Raw genomic sequence first — 22,540 nt, forward strand, 5'->3', positions numbered from 1 at the left:
GCCACTCAAATCTCAAAATCAATCTAGTCGTCACAAAGAACTTCCTAACATAATAAACTGAAATTAGTCGTCTTGACACTTCATGATAAACTGAAATTTAGTCGTCTTCGATGGCAAATGTTAGAACTTAAATGTAGAGAAACTATAGCACTGTTGGTTTGTAGTTGGATGCATATAAAGTGATGATAAATGAACAGTCTGCTGGATAAAATAGGTTAAACGAAAAGTCAAATTGGAAGTTGAGGTAGCTCCAAACCCTGGGTATAAAACCATCAGATTCATAATATCGGTCGTTATTTTAACAACGTTAGTTCGTAAAATGAGAATAAAAACGACTAAACGGAAGCACGAAATGAGAATCTAATCGATATCACATTCCTCATTAAAGAAATGCAAGTAAGGAACATTTTTTGTTTGTTCATCAACTGTCTCTTGTGCAACATCAGTGGTTGCATTACAAGTAACTGAACTAAAACTCTGAAAGTAAACTTCATCATAAGCTTCGATATTTAAACCTGAAGAAAGAAACAGTTCTACCTCATTTACAAAATGTTCACTTCTTCCAGTTAAGAAAGGCTTAGCCGCATCAAATATCATCGCTTTAAATTCTTCTCTTTTCCGCTCGGGAGAAATCTTTGAATGTTCTCTTTTACTTCTGCAGAAATCACCAATAAATTATTAATCTCTGTATGCTAAGAAATTAAATCTGGGTTAGATTTAGACCTTCTTTAGGATTAAATGAGCGAAACTTACAGTTTTACGAATGACTCAAACACGCCAAGTATGTGATGAACTATAATTTCTACATCCTCCTCCTACAACCGGCACAAATCAAGCAAAGTTAGAAATTCGTGCAATTATATGATGGTTTTGGTGCCAAAAAATGAGATGACTTACCTTCATCTAGTTACTAAAGGATATCACCCTTTTTCTTTTTGAGAAATACATAATATTGGTAACAGGTTGTGCTACAGTCGCTTAAAGTTTTACTAAGAGTCTTACTCAATGCATTGATAACACAGTCTGTATTTCATTTTAAAGCATTGAGATTTTCAAAAAATAATGGACGAAAGTATGTGGTTAGGAAAATGGCACATCGGCCTTCTGAAAAAACATATCTACATGGGCAATATATCAGATAAAGCTACGATATAGAATTTGTATACTTTTGCATATCGTGACTGGCGATGAAAGCTATATGAGAAATACGAAAGTTTTTGAAAAGAATATATTAAATACTAGAAAGGAAAATAGGAAAACCCTTTTGGTCATGAAGTAAAACTACCCTAACAAACTTATGTGAGGTTGTTCCCAATCAAAGAGGCACCTGGGTTAGAGCTTGAATTTCCCTTCTCAGCCAAGTTTGGAGCCACTTGTTTGGCTGAAGATACTTATGTTGTTTCCAGTACTGTAGAACATTGAATCTATCGTAAATGGGACCTATTCACACAAAAAAATGAGAAGATCAACAAAATATGTTTCATATCACTGATAATGATAGTAGCAATATCATTTTAAGTGAGTGGTTCAACAGTTGAGAATGATATTAAAAGGATCGGTTTGTACTCTTTTATATACCATATGAGACGTCCAAAAATTACTTTTTCACTTGCTCCTATTGAAGGTTTCCTTGCCCAACAATATAGTCATTAATACGAAGTTATAGGTAGGAATCAAGAGCAACCCCTAAGAGTTCATATACACATGACTAATACCATTCTTGGTCGATACTAAACAATAGGATCCTAACATACAATCAAGCTATGCTGCCAGAGAGTAGCTCCGCAGCCAATTCCTATGGTCTCTCTCTTACTTCTCAGTTGCCTTTATTTTATGACAACTACAGAAATTACATGAACCCATATGTGGACATAATAAAGCATGGGGAGAGAGCCCAACTGTTCATATCCACTTGATCAAAATAGTATTTATGGGAGTCGGATATCAAGATTAACAATCATACCATAACTATTACTTAATTATTACAATTTCCGTAATCATATATATCAAGACCAAATCCAGCACAACAAGGTTTAGCAAGGAGAATTCAAAGGATTCAAAATGTTAGCACTTAGCAACATACCTGGTTCACGATAGTAGGTTTGCAAACGAAACTTGTGAGCTTTTGAAAAGAAATTGCTGCTCACAAAGAAGAGGAAAACCCAATCATGAGGTTCATGGAACGATACTGGCTCCAAGGTAAAATGAAATACTTATGAAAAAGGAATATATACCTTTCCGCAGGATTTTGATTTATGTAATGCTTTTGAAAAGTATCCCCATCATAGCCATATATAATGGATAGATTCTTCCTCTGCATATGACATGGATTAACCATCATAAAAATAGACTACAGTCGTGAAGTTTTGTGGTGCTAGAAGACATAGCCGTATGAATCTCAACAACTTGCAGTAAATAAGGTGGTATTAGTTAGTCTAATATAACAACATAGAGAGAATACAAGTTTTATTTCGCTAGTAATAATTGAGTCAGGTACCTCGTGGCAGTACTGACTACTGAGGTAGTTGAATTACATAAAATTCTACATATCCAAGAATCAAGATTTGTTCCTTTTGGGTGATGTGAACATCATGAAGCCCTTCCTTTATACACTTATTCTCAAGCTCGGTTGACAGCAGACCATCAAAAATCAAAACTACGTGGTGGAAGTGATCCCAATCCAATATTTTCATGACCATCATCTTCATAGCCAGTGATGTTAATAATGTCTATTATCGATTGGACAGTATGAATTGAATAGGATGGTAACAAATCAATTTGGATCGCTAGTTAAATCCTTTTTACTTAATCATAAGATTTTTTTTCTGAAATATTATCGTAAACCAAAGTACTTCATTTACGTAATGCTTTTCAAAATAGTTCCCGTCATAACCATTAATTATGAAAAGATAATTTTTCGGCATGTGAAACGGATTAACCATCGTAGAAACAATTGGCCGAGTTATGTGGTCTGGTGCTAAAAGACAGTTTTCTCAAAGACTCCGAGTTAATAATGTACAAAATATTTATCAAATACTAAGGAATCAAAGAAAAATACTCTTTCTAAAAAGAATAATCTAGTAGGATATACAACAAGATAGAATAACGTAATAGTATCTTATATGCAATGAAAAATGAATCTTAGGATACACTACTCAATTTCACCCACATTAAAGGTTTAACAAAAAAATCAGTTTTTGCACTAACAGTTTCATTACCTTCTAAACCAGTTTCCTTCAGGGATGAAAATTTTGAAATGTGTGAATGCTTGAAATGTGGTGGTGGGTATGAGCCGTGCTCCCACACCAGCACCCACCACACACGGGGCTCCTTTTCTTGTACATACAATTCGAAGTTCAGACCGGTAACAGCTGTGGAGTGTGGACGTTTTTTGAAGTTTTGAGGCAACGTCATTTATCCGATGTCTTTGTTCTCTATATCATTGTGTTATCCTCATCAAGCTCTTGAGTTTAGGGCTAAAGATTGCTAAAATCCGACTCTGATTATCTAACTATCGATTTCAACATGGGTAATTGGATAATTAAGTTGAGTGGGTGCCAGGGGTGGCCCTGGGCCAAAGCGAACAAAGCGTCGCTTCGGGCCACCGACTTTTAGGGGCCACCAAGACATTAATTTCTGTAAGAAATATATAAGAAGTCCAACTCTCTAAAAAAAATTATAAGGGCCCCATTTAAAAAATATTAAGTAAAAAGGGCCACCAAAATTGTTGATCTTTAAATGAATGGTGGGCTCAAAGTATATTTGATTTACGGGAAAGCAGAGTAGAAAGTGTCGATTCAAAAACTGAAGACAAGTGATGATTAGAAGAAGCTTAACCCATTTAAAAAATGTTAAGTAAAAAGGGTCACCGAGACATTAGGTTTCAAGCTCCACAATTACGAGAAGTTTTAGAAGAATTGGTGGAGACAAGTGATGATTCAAAAACAATTTATGATGCAAAAAATATATTAAAACAAGACTTTGAAAATTTTGAATTCCTTTTGAGCATCGTTATTTGGCATAATATATTGTTTGTGGTAAACTCTGTTAGCAAAACACTTCAAACTACAGATATAGATATTGATGTTGCATTAAAGAAATTGAATGAACTCATTCGTTATCTTGAAGATTATAGAGAAGTGAGATTTGAAGAAGGCATGGTTGAAGCTAAAGAGATTGTCATTAAAATGGGATCTGAAACAACATTTCGAGAAAAACGTATTATTCGAAGAAAAAAACAGTTTCACGAGAATGCGTGTGAAGATCCATCAATCTCACTTGAAGAAGCATTTAGAGTTAATTGTTACATATACATATCAGATCAGACTCTTTCTTCATTTAAGAGCAGATTCGAGCAAACTAGAAATACAAAGAAATATTTCGTTTTCTGTTTGAGTTAAAAAAAGTTAAACTCCCAAGATGATGGTGATTTGAGAGATTCATGTGTTCGCCTTGAAACTTTTTTCAAGCTTAATGAGTCATATGACATAGACGGAATAGACTTATTTTCTGAACTGAAAGTGTTGAAGCATCTTTTACCAAATGAGATCAAAAGACCAACTGAAGTGCTAGATTTTTTGAAATATATGAAAGGTTATTAACCGAACACATGGATTTCTTATAGAATTATGTTAACGATACCAGTTATTGTTGCCTTTCCAGAAAGAAGTTTTTCTAAGTTGAAGTTGATTAAGTCTTATATTCGATCTACTATGTCACAAGAAAGGTTAATCGGGTTAGCTATATTATCTATTGAGAAGGATATGACTGACAGTCTTGATTATTCGACGATTATTAGTGACTTTGCATCGAAAAATTTAAGAACAACAATATTTCAGTGACTGTAATTATCAAAAAATTATTTTGTTATATAAATATGATGAAAATATTTTGCGGTACTTACGGTTTTCATGTAAATACATTTATACGTTTTACAGTTTGATAGAAATGGCCACATTTTCAGACCTCGCTTCGGGCCACCGAAATGTCAGGGCCGCCCCTGGTGGGTGCTAGAATTGAAGTCCTACACTGTTATAAACTTCTTAGGTACACAAGTATGTAGCGTCCTACTTGTATACATTCACACCACTTGCACTTCGTGTAGCGTAAAGTGGTGATGACACTGATGAGCCTCTAAAGTTCGTCGCAACGCTGAATATGTTTCTAACTCTCATGGCACATATCCCTCTCTTTACACACACACACAGTAGTTTCCGATCAATTTTTTACTTTGATATTGTCCTATAAAGGGCCCCATATGAAATTTGGCACGGGACACCCAAATTCTCTGCCACTTCTTACTCATGGATTACTCTAGCAAACCCTCTTAATGGAAAAGATGGAGAACTTTTCTAGTACTTATCTAATCTTCATATCAAGAAGAACTTGGAGTTGTGCCCAAGATTTTATAAATGAAGTACAAGGAAGACTGAGAAAGGTGTTTCACTTCATGCATTAATTATTTATGAAACAAAAAGAAAGAAAGAAAAAGGGAAACTGAATAACCAATGAAGAATCAAGTATTTAGGGCATTGACAAACCTTGCAAAGAGGACATTTCAAAGTAGAAGATGATTGAGAGCTTTGGGTAGCTACATATTTTCCCCAATTAGTAATACAACTATAGCAAAACTTATCTGCAAAATTAAAGATCAAAATTTATTAAGAACTATTAACTCAATTACAAAAAATTAAGGACAAAAACTATCAGAACTTGGGTTTAATTCAAAGATTAGATAATTTCAGACAAAACCCAAAACTTGATTTGATCAGAAATTGTAAGAAAATAGATAATTGAAGAATCAAAACACAGAGTGATGAAATTAAGTTAGAGAGAGAAAGGGGAAGGGGCATACGGAAACAATGATCCAAGTAGGATTCTTGGGTAAAGGGACCAAGACAGATGGGACATGGATTGTAATCGTTGGAGCTCTCTTCGTTCATGGCTGCTGCTGCTGCATCTTCCTACTGGTTCTGATTTCATACCCAAACTCACCAAATTGGAACCCTTTATGACTTTTGTCCCGCATTGGCTTATGACCGGATACTAAATAGATTACTGTTCCGGTTCTAATTCCATTCCGGTACTTCAATGACTTGCGTTTGCTATACTCAAAACAGAGGCTCCTTCTCTTCAGTTAAATAATGATCAGCTTTGACCAAGTCAAGAAGTCAACAGGACGGCCAAGAAATAAAGGGATCAACCCGAATCTAAGTCATCAGAGAGACGAATCCAAAAGAGCTTTGCAACCTAAACTTAGAACTGGGAGATCGGTACGGATCTCTTAGGCGTCTTAAGTTCTGTCTTGACTGTAAAATTAACAAGGTCAGCCCTGGTAAGTGCTATGTTCTAGATCTTAGAACAATAAGGAAGGTACGCAAGAGTTGCGGCGACACCTGAAAATCCTTTCTTGCCAAACGGCTTGGGAAGGTGGAAGGGGGCCTAGATTTTCCAAATGAAGCCCGAAACTAAGGTATGGGACGGAAAAACCAACTAAGCAAACACGGTTCGCCCAAGCTTCAAATAAATCTTGACCCTCACTAAATGTCGTGGAAGGCTAAAACACGCCAAAAGCCAACTTTCTATACACGATCAGCAAATCGAAATTTGTCAATCCAAGAAGATACGTAATAATGAGATATTGTCATCCTAACATCCATCAACTGGTGGCTCCAACCAAGCGAGTGCCTTACCACTAGTTCACTATATCATCTCAATCATTCATCATAGTCGACCAATCAAACCTATTACCACAACTTGTTTGTCCTAATTAGGGTATCGGAGTTTCAACTTCTAAACTTAGACTTTTGAATTCAATCCTTTAACTGCAAAGACACCCTGCTGACTTGAGTGGCGGAGAAGTTTTTGAGTTTTTTTTTTTTTGTAAATTTTGTCCCTCAAATTACAAGAAAAATCTCATTGTTTAGTTCAGTAATTCTTCAGTATCGAAGTGGTATTTGGAAATCGCTTTCAGATATTAGCACCTTCGAGGTGGAGTCAGTTTGGGACTGCTTTAGGGTTCTTGGACGTGTAACCTTCTACGCCTCAGTTAAGTAAACTAACTTTGTTTTAGATTTTTAGTAAGCAACTATACATAACTTATTGAAAGACCAATAAAATGTCAGAGAACGTTTACGTACCTCTATAGAGACCATTCATGGTTAATTGATTTGAAAGTGTCACTACAGTCTACATGTATAAGTGTACAACCATTTTGTATGAAATACACTTTATTCATGGTAATCTCTTGTCTAGAATGAAATAAAAAATGATCAGTCTGTGGAGTTGAGTGGTTATCAATGACAACGTCTATGAATACCCAATAGTAGTTAATGTTTGTTGAGTGGGATAAGTTAGAAATTTGGGAAGTTTTTTCATTTATATGGTATACTTTTGCGGTCAACATCAATAGACCAAAGGCGACGTCTTCAGCCGTGCTCTAATAGCTAAAACATTAGACGCCTTTAAACGCACCCTTTCTATATTAGGGAATACTACTTCCCTAAAATTTCAACTACACTATGATGTGTTTCAACAAAAAAAAAAACTACACTATGATGTAGTAATATTCTTTTATATCCCTTAGAGTACCTTGATCAATGAGGTCTTGGATTTTTTGCCTCGAGGGATCGGTCCAGTTTGTGAAGTTAAATGTTACATAGTGAGTGAAATAGAGATCACATCAGACGGCTGGTATAAATCCCTCTTTATGTAAATAAACTCAGAAAGGAAGGATAATAGTATCATTAATTAATTAATTTTTAAATACGGTTAGGATATCCGTAGAACCCGGCGGGAACTTAGTATATATATATAGACGCACACTTGTTGATGTGGTGATCGGAATCTAGTTTTTCCCTATATGTTTGATAATTGGAGTTCATTGACTTCTGCACTACCGTCACCAATCCTCTTCTATTAAATTTTTTAACCTAAGGTTGCAGAAAGTGAATAGAGTTCAGCAAATTACTTCGGCAGCTCACTAGTTGGGTCAAAGTTGATCATGCACCAAGATGGCCAATGCTCTAAGGTTCGACACAAAGATATATCTTTCTTGTTGAGGAATTCTATTTTAATAACTTTGCTCTTGTTCTCGTACAAATCATTTATAATGTAAATTTTGCCCATGGTCGAACTTGCCAAACCTACTTATGCCAGAACTCAATATGTACAAAAATAACAAGAAGTACAAAAAGCATTTTCATTTCAAGTTTAGTTGTCATTGTTTTAGAACTTGTAGTTTCTCAAGTTAGAGCTTGAGATGATTATATGGGCAAGGTTAAATATACAAATTAGAGCTTGAGATGATTATATGAGTAAGGTTAAATATACATAAAAACAAGAATTTTTTTTGTTTATTCATAGTCATACATTTATTAGAAGATATTGAGAGGGTAAATAGAGGTTTGTGTATGGGTGTAACTGACACTTTATCTTGTGAATGAAGTCAAGGGCCACACAAAATATATTTTTGGTCCCAACTTTATGAAACAAGTTGTAATCAGTCCATGTTCCAAAGATTTACAGAACAAATGAGTTGAGCCCACAAAATCCAACTATATATTCCCATATACAAAGATAAACTCAAAGATACCCAAAGAGTTTAAATTTTGAAATAATTGAACTACCATACCTAGAAGTGGGCAAAGGAGTAGATTCCAAAAGCTCAAAATATATTGATATCTTCCTCTTTTAATTTTTTTTATCATGTTTCTTGTTTACTTCTCTTATTATATTTTCCTTCTTATCTCTCTTCTTTTCATTCGGTGAAGTATAGGTCGAAGGATAACTTAGATAATGTTTAAAAAATGGTATCGGCTAAATGCTGACGGTGGTAGAACATTGGTTGAATATATAATAACACCTGCATGGTGGGTAGTGGGGGCAATCGTGTTACCATTACCACTACTTTTGACAAAATGAATCTATGTCCTATTCAACAAGCGACTCGCCCATTTTTTAATTTTCTTTTTGTACATTTTGGATGGAATCGTTCAGTTTGATGAATTCCAACCCATTTTGTAGATTACAATATCAAATTGTCCAAATAAAAGCATAGTAGTGAGAAATTATTAGCCAATTGCTTCAAATTTTTAAAGGTAGTTATACTTTTTAAAGTTTGATTATTGATCAAGTTTGAATGCTTTGAGTCTCTATGATGGGTAAAATAATTGAAGTTTGAAACTTGGAAAACATCCAATTTAAAAGAAAAGAAAAGAAATGAGATTCCTTCTTCAATATCTTTTAAGAATCCAATAACCTTTTTTTTTATGATTAATCCAATAACGTAAGATATGGAAATCCTCTCTCATTCTATCTACTTTTGGGTTGTCCCTGCAACTTGAAAAGTCATCTCAAATAATAAGAATCCAACTAGAAGAATGTATCAGTGGTTGAGAAAGATTCAATTTCACCTATGTCCAAATGACCTATTTTGCCCATTTCTAATTGACCTTCGAGTTCTTCGAAATTCCTTACAAATTAATTATTTCTTATTGTATATATTATCTTTTTAAGGACAGGAAAATCCATTTTTAAATTCGGTATCGATAACGTTTACAAATATCCAAGACTCTTGGGGAAAAACATATTTATGTTTGTTTTTTTTTTTGTTAAAGAAAACATATTTATGTTTGTGTTCCATACGTTCTACTTTTCTTTTGTATTAAGGAATCAGTACATGCGCATAATATACACTTTTCGGGTATGTCACAAATACAATTGTGACTCTATGTGTGTATTATTTGCTTCGTGGTATTGTTGTTTTAGAAAATGTAAAATAAATTTACTGATACAATTAACTCTTTATGAATCAGTTAATTTTCAATTTTAGTTTTTTATTTAATAGGCCAATAATATTATTATTATAGTCATATTTTCAATACAATATTTTTCAGATCTGTCTATTTTTCCTTTAAACAAATTGTTGGGATTCCTATATATACAGTGTTCGACAAAGACAAAACAACCTACAGAATGTTTTAATCCTAGATTTAAAATGTTGGTTCTTTTTCTGTAATGGCCTTCTACGATATGAAATTATTGGTTAAAACTAACTTTAACATCTATATGTTTTTTATTTCATCAAATAACTTGTAAACTCATCAATTTTCTAATTCACTATCATAATCGTAATCAATGCTAAAATTGTACGCAATATTTGACCTAATTGAAACTATAGTTAACCTAAGTTTTCTCATCAAATTGATCAACACAAGCAACCTATTTTTATTTGTTAGTTCAATTGAGTAAGTTAGCAACCCAAAGTTATATTTGGATGTATAATTGGACACATCGACATCATCATTCCCCACCAGGATAATAATAATAACACGAGCAAAGTCAATACTTGGTTGTTCAGCATTAATTCAAATATAGGTCGCATCCATCCGAGAAGAATTTAATTATTTGGACAAAAATTTAAACTAAAACCAATCCACTATCAATTTCAATAATATTCAGTACAGTCAACAGTTGGTAGCCCAAGTGGTCCAAGGTGTTGACATAAACTCCAGAAACCCCTGGAGGTCAAAAAAATAATATTCAGTACAATTTTTCAGATGCAGGTAATGGTAATGTCAGACTATAAATAATTAGTTATCTAAAACCAATCCATTACCAATCTCAATAATAGGTCATTACAATTTTTAAATAGAGAATTGTTACAAGCTTTTGTTAACACCTCTCTTACACTCATGATAACAAATCTAGTACTAAATAAATAACTTTTCATGTACAAAATCAGTACTAGAGTAACTAAACCTTATCATATGAGATCAAGATGTCGAAACATACAATAGAACAAACGTTAGACCAGCAGCATCGAGTCCTTCTGAACTTTCAACTTCTGAAAAAGTGGCGATCGACTTATTATGATAAAAACTTAATCATTAAATAAATTAATTTTTTTTCTTCGACATCTCTAAAATTAGTACTTTTTAGAGTTGTAATAACAATTATAAGATGGGTCATTATTGTATTTCATATTAGAAATGACATTTCTTGATTTTTCTTGTTGTTTGTAGGAGTTAGGGTTGAATGAATTAGATCTTCCTTGTGTTGATCTATTCTTCCTTCTTGGCAGAGATGAACGGGGAATGAAAACTCCGGTCCCTTTGCTTTCTCTTAGGCAAGTTTGAGGGGCCGGCACGCTTGTGAGACGGAATGATTGTGAGGAGAAAGCCTGTAACGATCAATTGATTTTAGTAAAAAGTAAAACAAGTAAAGCTATAATGTCAAATGACATGGACTTTTTACAGACGTTCTGATAGAATTCGGTGGATTAGTATTAGTATATATATGTATGTGTGACTGTGTGTGTGTGGAGAAGGAATAATATTTAGAAGAGTAAGAACCTGAAGAGAAACCGGAGAAGAATGTCCGATTGGATCGTCATCGTCATCCATAATTAGAAGCGCGATTTGCTTGCTTAAATCGGCGAAAAAAAGATCATCTTCCACTTCCATGGAAGCTACTTCCATATCGAATTAAGCTTATATGAATTGAAGATCTTGTTTCTAAGTGAGTACTTAGTTAATCAGAGCTTGAAGAAGAGTAGCTTTTCTTTCCCTGCCTTTGTCTAGCTAGATCTATTTTTTTCTTGCAGACAGTTGGAGTAGTGATTCTCTTGTTTTTTTTCTTTTGAGTGAATGAGTATCAAATGGCTTTTAATAGGGAAGAGTTGAAGGGATATGATGAGGTAAGTTGGGGCATTAGATGAGTTGGAATTGTGGGTTGATGGGTCAGTTGGCCAATCTGTCTAAGTTTGGACCCACCACAACCCATTTCTCACAAACTTCATGAATGAATGGGCAAGTGTATATATTGATTATTCAAGGTTTGTGTTGTTATTTTAAGAGATCTACAACTACAATATGCCAAGATTCAAAAATTAATGAGTGTGGCCGAGCTGCGATTGTTCTGTTAAGTGATATTACACTGTAAATTCGAAGATATAACGTTATCAGATCCAGACTACAAAGATCTTTATAAAATATTTTGTTTAGATATCCTATAATTGAACTTGGATAAAACGATAATAATCAGAAGACAACTAGATGCATTAATGTAGTCACTCCCAATAAATAAATATATATCATATATGTGCGTATGACAATCATATATTATCTTGTTGATGTTGGCAAAGAGATGAGAGATTGACACCTATAGTGGAAACCCAAACACATCCTCCATTTTAAATGGATAGACTTTATTAGTATCCATCAACCCCACACATATGGTTGTGAGTGATGCTCATAGATCTCTCTCTCTTTTTTTTTTATAATTCCCTTTATCCAATAAGAGTGAGGTACTGTTCCTTACACGTCAACTGTCAACTAACTTTTGCAACTGTTTCATATTTTACAACTTGTCCATCTGATCGAGTGAAATAACAACCATCAGATATTGATCCAACGGTTAATTTGATTAAGAATATATTGGAAAGTATGTTCGAAGCCTAATTGAGAGTCGAGGTTAGAGTTGAACATTTTTATTAGCTAATTAGATGATGTAATTAAAAAGTTTAGCGACCTTTTCATGACAAAAATTGTAGATATACAATAACCAAAGTATGTTAGAATTAACGTCCCTAGGTTTTCGTTTGCAAATTCAGAAGATTAAAAACCTCATTACCCAGAATTGGATCGTGCTCTTCTCAATGAAAAACAACGATCAATACCAACCCAGTGGAGTTGCTTATTCCATAATCAACTTTATCGTTATAACTAATTTTGAACTTATGTAACCACCCCACTTTTGTCTTAGTTTAGGTTTATTATATGGATTATTTTGGCAAGGCTATACACATCCTACCTTCCCCGCGATTCTAGGCTAAAATGTGACGTTTATTCGTAAATATTTGTATAATTGTTTTGTATACCTCAAGAATGTATTATGTGAAAGATTGTAAAATCATTAAGACGAACTTAGTTCCAGGCGTTCTTAACACTACATCATATACAAACTAGCTTACATAGTATAGAGCTTTCTGGGTGTTGATGTTGAAATCAGTACTCAGCTAGTCAGCTGAGTCCGTTTTTGAGGCTTTGAGCCACCTAACGTGGTCCTGATCAGGAGCTAGCGAGACGGATTGCTGGATTTGTCTTGTGGAACTCTTGAATTTAGACCTATGGTCTAGCTTAATCAGATTTTGAATGAATTATTGAAAATTTACTTTAGCATAAGAAGTAAACTAAAATGGTAACTTTAGTTTAGTACCACATTATCTAAATTAGGAAGTCTTTATAAGTTATTACTCGTGTATTAATTGGTAAAAAAATTAAAATTGAAACGGGTCTTCAGAGACGCACTTTCGTAGTGTTACCCAATGGCGATGGAATGATTGGTGCCTTTTATTTTAAGATCAGAGATTTAATCCAGCAGTGGATAGATTCGGTGTATATACTTACGTAATTTATGTTTTACTATCAAAGATTTATGCAATCTTATATGGGTGTTACTTGGATTTAGACATTACCTACCAACATAACCGACGGCAGCGACATATTTGATCATCTACAGGTTGTATCGAGTCACATGAAACTCATTTCAAGCTAAAGTCTTCAGAATATGCTTCTGACTCTTTTGTTCCTTCGAATTTGGACTCGTTGTACTAGAATACATTTTTTTACACGAAACTCATACAGTGTATTTGACACATACACTTTTATAGGAGTACGCATTGTTATGTTGCGATAAGTATATCGACACGAGATGAAAATCGAACATTTATTGGTACGAGATCTTAAGAAATCAACCATTAGATCAAAGATGGGAGGTATAGATTTACTCCATGAGAGTGGGTAAGGTTGTGGGTAGCCACAACATTAAAGCTCTGCAATTCTTTTCTTACTTTATTCTCCTTCACACTACAATAAGCTAATAAGCTTCACTAGCTTTTGTACTTGGGTTGTTTTATGCACATGCTTCCATGTTGGTTTCTGTTTTTTTTCAATTAAATCTTTGAAAATAAAGGAAAAAAAAGGATCGATGGAAGTGAATATTTTTTATAAGGTGTCATAAGAGGTCCACACGGTTTTGCTTACTGGCACAATGTCACATCCACATCGCCAATCTGAATACAAATTCTATTGTGTCAAGTTAGTCCTATCGGGGCAGGAATGAATGCGCCCCGACCGACCTAGGACCTTGATCCATTCAAGCACCATAGATTTTCCCCAATTTAACCTGTCAATTAATTTGGGATTATACGAAAAAGTTTTTAAGTAAATTCTTCAAAAGTATACTTTTGATTTTTAGCTTATAACACCGAAAACTTTATTAATTTGCTCTTTCTTAAGAATTTGTTTCTCTCAATTTAGTGGTTCTAATAATGATACTATAGTGTATGATCTTATGATAGATTACTTTTTTTTTGTTGTTGGAATATAATGTTTTTCTTTTCTGTATCTTTGTTGGAATATAATAATAGACAGCAGTTGCCAGTAGGGGGTATCACGTGGTGGCTCCTTCCCTTATTGGACTGCCCTGCCTTCAAACTTATATACTATATTGGAGCTGGTAGTTTCCAATGATTTTTTCTTTTTTTCATTTGGGAGAAATTTGACTTCAAGAGTCATCGTCATTGATACTTTGTGATACGAGATAATACAATGATAAATCAGGATTCATGAATTCATTTGGGAGAAATTTGACTTCAAGAGTCATCGTCATTGATACTTTGTGATACGAGATAATACAATGATAAATCAGGATTCATGAATTGAATGAGTACTATAATTGTTTGATCTAATCCTTCAGGGTATACATATCTGCCCTTAAAGACCATTTTAAGAGGCTTGAAAGTTGAAACTCAGCTAATCTACCTTTATTTATAAACAAGTTCAATAAATTCTGGATTTACACTTCCAGTGGTTTGAACCTGAGAGCGTTGCACAGTGGGTGTTCAACTTCTGTACCAAAACGTGGTGGACTCCAATGCCATTTTTCAGTCCAGAAGAAGTTTAGTTCTTTCTTCTTTCATGAAGTTGAGGGTAGTAAGTTTTCCAGGTTTTGACTGAAAGGTCCTTTACCAGGTCTTATCTTAGATATGTTTTGACAGAGTTCGTCGTAAGAGTTTTTTTGTTGAAAAGTTCGTAATAAGAGTTGGTACGTCTTATTTAAGTGCTACCGAAAGCTTTGGGACTTTGATAATGAGATTATATAATCTACTGTTCACTGCATCCGGTTGGGTGACAGGATCTAAGAAGCCACTTAAAATGCAGTTAGGTGTTAATCTTCCAAATAGGAGACTAAAGTGACTTAAGTCTGCTAAACAAACCCTAAATCTATCAACCATGCGGAGATATAATGTAATGGTGTGATTAGGTCAGCCAATCTTTCTGAAATCCAACGTAAAAAAAATTTCTCTTTAATTCTTCTGCTGATAAATCATGACCACAATCATACTAGGGAAAGCCATCTAGTAAACGCCCTATTCAGTAAAACAAGCGTTTCTGTCATGAACAAGAAATTTCACAAACTCATTGACCTCCAAAACCCACAAAAAGTTTGAACAGGTTAGTTAAGATGAACATGCTTATATTGGCATTACAGTATCGATCAAAATACTATGTTGTTTCAATAATATATAAAACGCATTTACTTCATTCATCTTTGCTCTTCAAAATGTATGGATTAACAATTTTCATTGTGCACATAAAATCGAAATTAAATATGATTAGTATATGCTAGGAAGACTATGAGCTATTGAATACACCAAAAGAGAAGAAATCCAACTATGCCTGCTTCCATGCAAATCTATTTTCTACTTCTCCAGTGCAAAATGTTCTTCTAGTGTGTAAAAGTTCAGATTTCAAGCGCACACAGTTTGGATGCCAATCGAAAAGAAAAAAATCAAGCACCGGTAGCTGTATCCATACCTGTAACACCATCAATTCCCTTGAAAACCACCCGCAATTTTCTAAGGCATGATGTTTTCTTGTCATTCTTGCTGGTTGTACCTGTTACATGGATTATGTCTTTGGGGATTTTACCCATGAGCTCGAAAAGGGGAAGATCTAAGTTCGATCTAGTCATCTCTTCCAGTATAGGGGGAGCTTGCATGTAAAGATTTTTTCCTCGGTGGGTCACACTTGATTTTGCTAGTAGTAGTTTCGGGTGCTCCTCGAGGAGTTCAATGAACTGTTTGCAGAAAAACTCAATCAGGATAAGTTAATGAAGAAGCAGAAAATACGAAATCATGGAGAAACTACAGTTCCTGTCATCAAACAAAATAAAAATAACAGAGGACTCCAAATCGAACGAACAACTAGAATGAGTTTTCAATTGCTTTCTTGATAAAAAAAGGTATTCACTTTTTACAATCTTTTGTTCAAGTTGTTCGGGGAAAATCAAGTATTTATTTCATAAGCAACGAGTTTTCAAGGCATATTTTATGAAGCGGCTTGAACGAGTGGCTTTAAAAGATGCTCTCTTTCGGAGCTGATTATACAAAAAAAAAGCGTTGAATATTTAAACCATCTCATGTTATCAAACCAAACATAAGTCAATAAATTAAACAGAAATAGACCTTCTGTAGTGTGAGTGAAGTGTCCAGCTCGAGAAGAACACCAGGACCACAGACGAGACAGTCCTTATCCTTGACGAACTCTGTCACTTTAGTGTGGAGCCCTTCCAGACCATTATACCTAGAAAATACATAAACAAGGACTAATTAAGCTTATAAATAAATTAGAGTCGGAATTAGAACGTTACTTGCCTTACTAGATTTTAAATGTTTCTGTTAGCATAACGTTTAAGATGTTCCTGAGAACGAAGAAAGATGGTGTAACATTTGCACCAAAGAAAGCTATCTAAGAGAGACTTCCTATGTTAAATTATGATGAGAGGGATGACCCATCCATAGAAAACAAAGTTCTATCAAAACTTTAAGAAAATAATGATTAGAATTGGACATACGTCAAATAATTGGACAAGGTTTTGCTACATCCTGTTGCAATCTTCAAGGTTTCGAGTGCACATGCAGCTGATATAATTGCATTTGTTGAGGCAATAGCTGGAATGATGTTCTTAACAACACCCTGTAAGTAGAAAACAGATCAATTTACCATTATTATATGATTTCAAACAGAAAGGGAGACCAGTTTTTTAATCAAGGGTACGCCCCTATAAGCATCTATGTTTAACATAAAGGTGAATAGCCTTCTTATGACACACAAGAACTATGAGGCTCAAAATCATTATTTAACACTTCACTTACAAATTAAGTGAAGTGAATGGGAGATAAATCAGATACTGAAAGATTCGGGGAGCAAGAGAAAGGGTTTAAGTTCAAAAACAATATAAATTCAGTTAATTAAAATACCTGAGTGAGAGAGAAGGTAACCCCAGGAATTCCAAAAAGCTCAGCTCTCTTGACTGCCTGTTATAAATATTACCAGGATTAGGTCCAACATAAAGGAAATAATGGTAATCGAATCCAAGGAATGAAATGTCGGTTTCGATGGAAATTTCGGTCGGTCCAAAAGTGGACACGTTTCGTGGAAACGTTTCGCTCTGTGTGGAAATTTTACAAATTTCCGGAATGATAAAACAGTTTTAAAACAATTAAGTTCAGTACTAATCTACAATAAAACAATTAGTTTAGGGGGTAAATTGAGTTATTTAACTCTATTAGTACTAAAACAGTTAAGTTAGGTGCTTATCTGCAATTAAACAGTTAGTTTAGGGGGTACATTGAATTATTTTTCAGAGGTAAACCTAAAACAGTTAGCTTAGGATCCAATCTGCTATAATAGTAATAGTTAGGGGGCTAACAAAAAATAAAACATAACATACTTGTTTTGTAGTAAAAATTGTTTTCCCCTTAAATACAACCCTTAATCCCTATTTCTAAGACTTCTCAGTCGGTTTCGACTGTTCCCTCTTCCTCTCTCTTTAGATTTTCTTTCAAATCCCAAACTAAATTCCTAAAACCGAAATCTAAAGTTAAAGATCACCTAAAGAAGAGAAGAATCTCTTGAAGAACAAAATATTTGAGAAGTAGTCAAGAAAGATGAAACAAATTAACAGATAGGTAAAAGATAAACGACTAAGGTATTATATGAGTTTCTGATTTTAGAATCTTTCGAAACCCTAAACCTAAATCTCAGTTTCGAAATTTCGTATCAGATTTCGGTGGAAATTTCGTTTCGATGATGTGAATTTAGGACATGTTTCGGTCATTTCGACCGAAATATGTCGACATTTTATTCCTTGATCGAATCAAGGTAGAAACTTACTTCTGTGTAAACCCATTGCATATGTTCAGGGTCATCCGGATCAAAACCCTTTCCGCTATGTACCTGAAAAGGGATATTTATATATTATGGCACCGTCATAATCCCAAGTTTTAGGAAGAATGAACAAGTAGTGAAAATTTTGCTATTCTGTTACCTCGTCCCATTTTATTAAATGAGCGTATTCAATACAATGAGCAGCGGTTCTAGGGGTTTCTGCCAGAGTACATAGAGGAAATTTGACTTGAGGAGGAAATAGCCAAATGGTGCACTCAAAGCATGGCGTGAGACCTGGCATAATAACTCTTGCATGACCCTTGAAACCTTCAGTTCCTCCATCAACCATAGGCTTCATGGTCTCTTCACATGGGTTGTCATCAGAATCGTACTCTAGATGGTCCAAATGTGAAAAGGAGATACTACATCAACTCATGGCAGACGATATATAAAAATAACAGTACTTCAAAATTGGCAGGTAGTCTTGACTCTTGAGATAGTTTTCAAGTAAAAGAAAAAAAATGAACATCCTAAATTTGCTACAACTGTCACGTGTTCAAGCAGAGAATGAATTAAACAAACATGGCTGGGACTAGGCCTAAGCATTCAATATTAAAAACGTTATGATGGCAAACAACTTTTAGCACAATGGAAAGTTGGAAACCATATCTTTCTCTTTGTTTGATTATTAACCAAGAAAAGTGGAGTAAGCTCACCTAGAAAACTACATGCCACGGCATTTATATAGCTACGAGCCTCAATAGAATCCAAACCAAGGGCAATAATACTGAAATTACTGTAAAATTCTATCTCTTTATCTTCAATTCGGCAAAAATGTGGCACAATGGTCACTCCACTAACTCTTTCCATGACGCGCTTTGCTGCTACCTCCGCCTTCGGTTTTCCAACATCTTGAAGCCTACAAAATCATATAGTACTACATTACTATGGAGCATATTCTAACTACAGTACTATGCATGGAACAGAAAAACAATCAGGCCAATAAAGAAAAAAATCAAGTCTATTAAGAGAAATAGTTGATCCCTAAAGTGTGTATTTGAGCATCAAGAGACTCAAGATCACGAGACAAAAAAGGGGATATGTCAATTATTGCACTGCACAATACCGTCTAGCCAATCCTTCACATTTTTCAAATACAGAACCAAATACTGAACTGACGTTGAAGCACAAACAGATACTACAATCTTTGAGATACTCCAAGATAAATTGGACAATATTCCAAGGTTGTTTCCATATATTTCGCACTCTCAAAGACATTAGTCACATTACTATTGAAAAATGAGAACCTACGCGGCTACGACAATGACACATGTCGTAGTCGTACACGTACACAAACAGAAGATGGGGTTCAATTGGTCAAATCTACTTTCAAGTCAAGGAATCTCGAACAGAAAAATATAGGCATAGCTGTGTAGTTGCTTGAGATGAACATTTTCATTTTTTTCTGCCATATCTTTAAGAAGTAAGACTATCGTCTTCCTCTGCTATTGTTCCTACATCAGGTGTAAGCTTAAACCGTCACTATACTAAATAACTGCACAAGCTAAGACGAACAAATTTTCATCAATATTTAGTTGAAAGTATTTACTTTTGAACAGCAATATGATGAATGCCATATGTAAGTCAAATGTTTGTTAATCCATTCTTTATTTATTTAAATAACATCAATCAACTCTCACAACTTTGAGCTTCTACTATGACTTCCTAAAACATCTTTTCCAATATATGCGATCCTGTTATAGTTATTTCTATATATCTCAAATACTTCCAGTTACATTTCAAGTAGAATACCTAATATCCAAACTGATAAACAGAAAAGCGTAGCCAATAGTGAATGCTTAGTTCCTTCATACAATTTCGGGTTTCGGAATAACTTCTTGTGCAATGATTCCATTAGGTACGAAACAAAACGGAATCGTTATATTAAATTTGATATTTAATCCCTCTAGCAAGCACAAATTCATGATTGCCTGTTTTCTACTAGATTAATCTACACATTGTTATATCCTCTCGTTCAACCTAATTTGCACTAACAGAAAACTTCAAAAACTTGGGAATTCCCTAATGCTGCAACTTAAACTCAAACTAGCAGAATTTTCGACCCACCCAAAACTATTAGTGATGACAATACGAACAAACATAAACTTAAATATAAGTCTGATAGCTGGTATTCTACAGTTTTCTTGAGAAATAAATCCAAAGGGAGAAAGAAAGGAAACCTGAAGAGAAATTGGCGATTGAGATTTGATACTTCAATTCGGTCCATATCAATGACTTCAAGATTCTTAAAACCTGATAAAGCTAAGTCTTTTAGAAGTTCACATCCTAACCCTCCTGCTCCCACAACTAAAACCCTAACATATTCTTGAAGATCATCTCTTAACTGCAAACAACAACAAGAAACCAACAATTACCCAAGTTAGAGCGAAAAAAAAAAGACTAATAAGTTGATCATCAGAAAAAAATAAAATTAGGGTTTTACACCCTAACTGTTATAGAATTGAATTGCTTGTCTAAATCAGTTAAGAAAGAATCGATTAGCATACCTCAGGACCAGGTTCGAAATTAGGGCCAACGAGATTACCAGGCCTCAAGAGAAGCTTGTCGAGGTCTCTCCATCTGCTACTTGTCACCGAGGGATCCGCCATTGTTAGCTAAGTACGTCTCTCTAGGTTTTGATTCCCTCTGTTTCTCTCTCTAAAATCAGTGGGTTGACAATGTTGTTGGGTTGAGAGGAAGGGGAAGAAGGTTGATGTTAGTAGCTTAAGTAGTACGCTCAGGTCCTTGAGGAAGGAAGCCTCTCTCAGTGGTGATGATTACTGCTCAAGATTACTACTAATTATTTTAGGGGATTACTAATTATTTTAGGATTAATTCCAATTTGGCACCAATATTTTACCGACTCGAAAGTTTTACACCCATATTGTCCGGCGTTCCAGTTTGGCCCCTACAACTTCCCCTTTATTTAGAAAATGTTTCTCCCTCTATTCTCTTTTTTGTTGCTAGCAAGGGTCACCAAGAGGTCGTGGGATCGAGTCTCCGTGGAAGCAGTTTGCCATCAAAATTTCTCTCATGTAATTTAGGTTATCGTGTTCATCACATCTTCATGATGTATCAATGTCTTATAACGACTAACGAGATCGTAGTCGATTCCTCAAAATAAAAAACTAGTGGTGCACTGGTGCTTATCGGGTTGTTGAAACGAGTCGGACAACTTTGAAAAGCCTAGTGGGTCGGACCTAGCCCGTCGAATTTTGTACAGAGGCCCATCCCGGGATTGAGAGAAAACCAGGGTAACCTGGGTCTTTTTCTGTACGGAGGTGGGTCGGGAGTGCACGGACCTGACCAATTTGGGGCCCCCCGGGACCGATAAACACCACTATAAACAACACTACCATTGTGGCAACCTTTATATTCTTTTGCTGACCTCCATCTTCTTCTTTCTCTAACCACCACTGTCATAATCATCATTTCTCTTTCTCTCTTTCGTCATCATCTTCTTCTCTCCTTTTTCATGAAAGTTTGCACAAAAAGAGAGGGGGAGGGAGTTTTAGAGAGAGATGACAATGATGATAACGATGACGATGTTGATGATGATCGCGGTGGTGAGAGAAACAAGAAGACAGAGGCTAAAAATTATTGTTAAGATAGTCAACAACGAAAGTTCGGTATTGTTGGCAACTTTTGTGGATGATCCGTTCTAGCAATAAGAAAGAGAAAGGACAGAAAGAGACAGTAAAAAAGTAAAGGGTGAAAAGGAAATAAAAAAGTTGATTGTTATGGTTGACAAATAGAATCATGATCTTGTAAACGAAATAATAGTGGACAAATACGGGGGCTAAATATTTTTTGTTGGTCACAAAGAGAGGGCCAAAGTGGAATTACCCTATAATTTAACTACCCTAGTACAATGCCCGACCACTCTTCCGGGTGAATCTCACAAGGGTAACGTGGTCAGACGAGATTAAGAGAGATCTAGCCCGACCACGTCACTCGCCCTGGATTCACCCGTCTCTCTTAATCTTGACCGACCACGTCACCTGTCCGATTCACTCGGCAGAGTGGTCAGGCGTAGCAACATTTTCCCCTTTTAATTGGTAGAGGCCAAAGCAGGGAATCAACTGATTCAAAACCGAGACAATTTTCATGTCAAATTATTTTGCGATGCTAGGCATAGAGTAGTTTTTGTTGGAAACTGTGGACAAGTTATTAATTAAAATAATCAGTTTTATAATATTTCAACTTGAAATTTATGACTAATAGTTATGTCTTTTGATAAAATT

General features: G+C 34.9%; 3 protein-coding genes across 3 annotated transcripts in view; all 3 read right to left on the reverse strand.

Annotated features, from left to right (window-relative positions):
• Positions 1-353: 353 nt before the first annotated feature.
• Positions 354-6,112, reverse strand: LOC147559260 (RING/U-box superfamily protein). Its single transcript, XM_086661139.1, has 7 exons — positions 5,855-6,112; positions 5,541-5,635; positions 2,235-2,314; positions 2,084-2,139; positions 1,328-1,440; positions 754-815; positions 354-655 (listed from the first exon to the last, which is right to left on the reverse strand). The coding sequence occupies exons 1-7, from the start codon at positions 5,940-5,942 to the stop codon at positions 361-363; spliced, it is 789 nt and encodes a 262-aa protein (XP_086517265.1). The 5' UTR covers positions 5,943-6,112; the 3' UTR covers positions 354-360.
• Positions 6,113-10,592: 4,480 nt separating this feature from the next.
• LOC147559261 (uncharacterized) lies at positions 10,593-11,651 on the reverse strand. The gene is made up of 2 exons (XM_086661118.1): positions 11,355-11,651; positions 10,593-11,182 (listed from the first exon to the last, which is right to left on the reverse strand). The coding sequence occupies exons 1-2, from the start codon at positions 11,478-11,480 to the stop codon at positions 10,928-10,930; spliced, it is 381 nt and encodes a 126-aa protein (XP_086517244.1). The 5' UTR covers positions 11,481-11,651; the 3' UTR covers positions 10,593-10,927.
• Positions 11,652-15,588: 3,937 nt separating this feature from the next.
• The window catches only part of ECR1 (E1 C-terminal related 1), a 65,302-nt gene continuing 58,350 nt past the window's right edge, over positions 15,589-22,540 (reverse strand). The window contains exons 2-10 of the mRNA XM_086661142.1: positions 20,804-21,159; positions 20,477-20,640; positions 18,953-19,155; positions 18,397-18,629; positions 18,243-18,305; positions 17,327-17,383; positions 16,921-17,042; positions 16,532-16,649; positions 15,589-16,143 (exon numbers count right to left, since the gene is read on the reverse strand). Of these exons, the coding sequence (XP_086517268.1) occupies positions 15,856-16,143; positions 16,532-16,649; positions 16,921-17,042; positions 17,327-17,383; positions 18,243-18,305; positions 18,397-18,629; positions 18,953-19,155; positions 20,477-20,640; positions 20,804-20,905 (1,350 nt within the window). The 5' untranslated portion in view covers positions 20,906-21,159 and the 3' untranslated portion in view covers positions 15,589-15,855. The remainder of the gene's footprint in view (positions 16,144-16,531; positions 16,650-16,920; positions 17,043-17,326; positions 17,384-18,242; positions 18,306-18,396; positions 18,630-18,952; positions 19,156-20,476; positions 20,641-20,803; positions 21,160-22,540) is intronic.

The sequence above is a fragment of the Eschscholzia californica genome, unplaced genomic scaffold, assembly GCF_041429995.1.
Source record: "Eschscholzia californica isolate CP2 unplaced genomic scaffold, dmEscCali1.0.p SCAF_2, whole genome shotgun sequence".
NCBI lineage: Eukaryota > Viridiplantae > Streptophyta > Magnoliopsida > Ranunculales > Papaveraceae > Eschscholzia > Eschscholzia californica.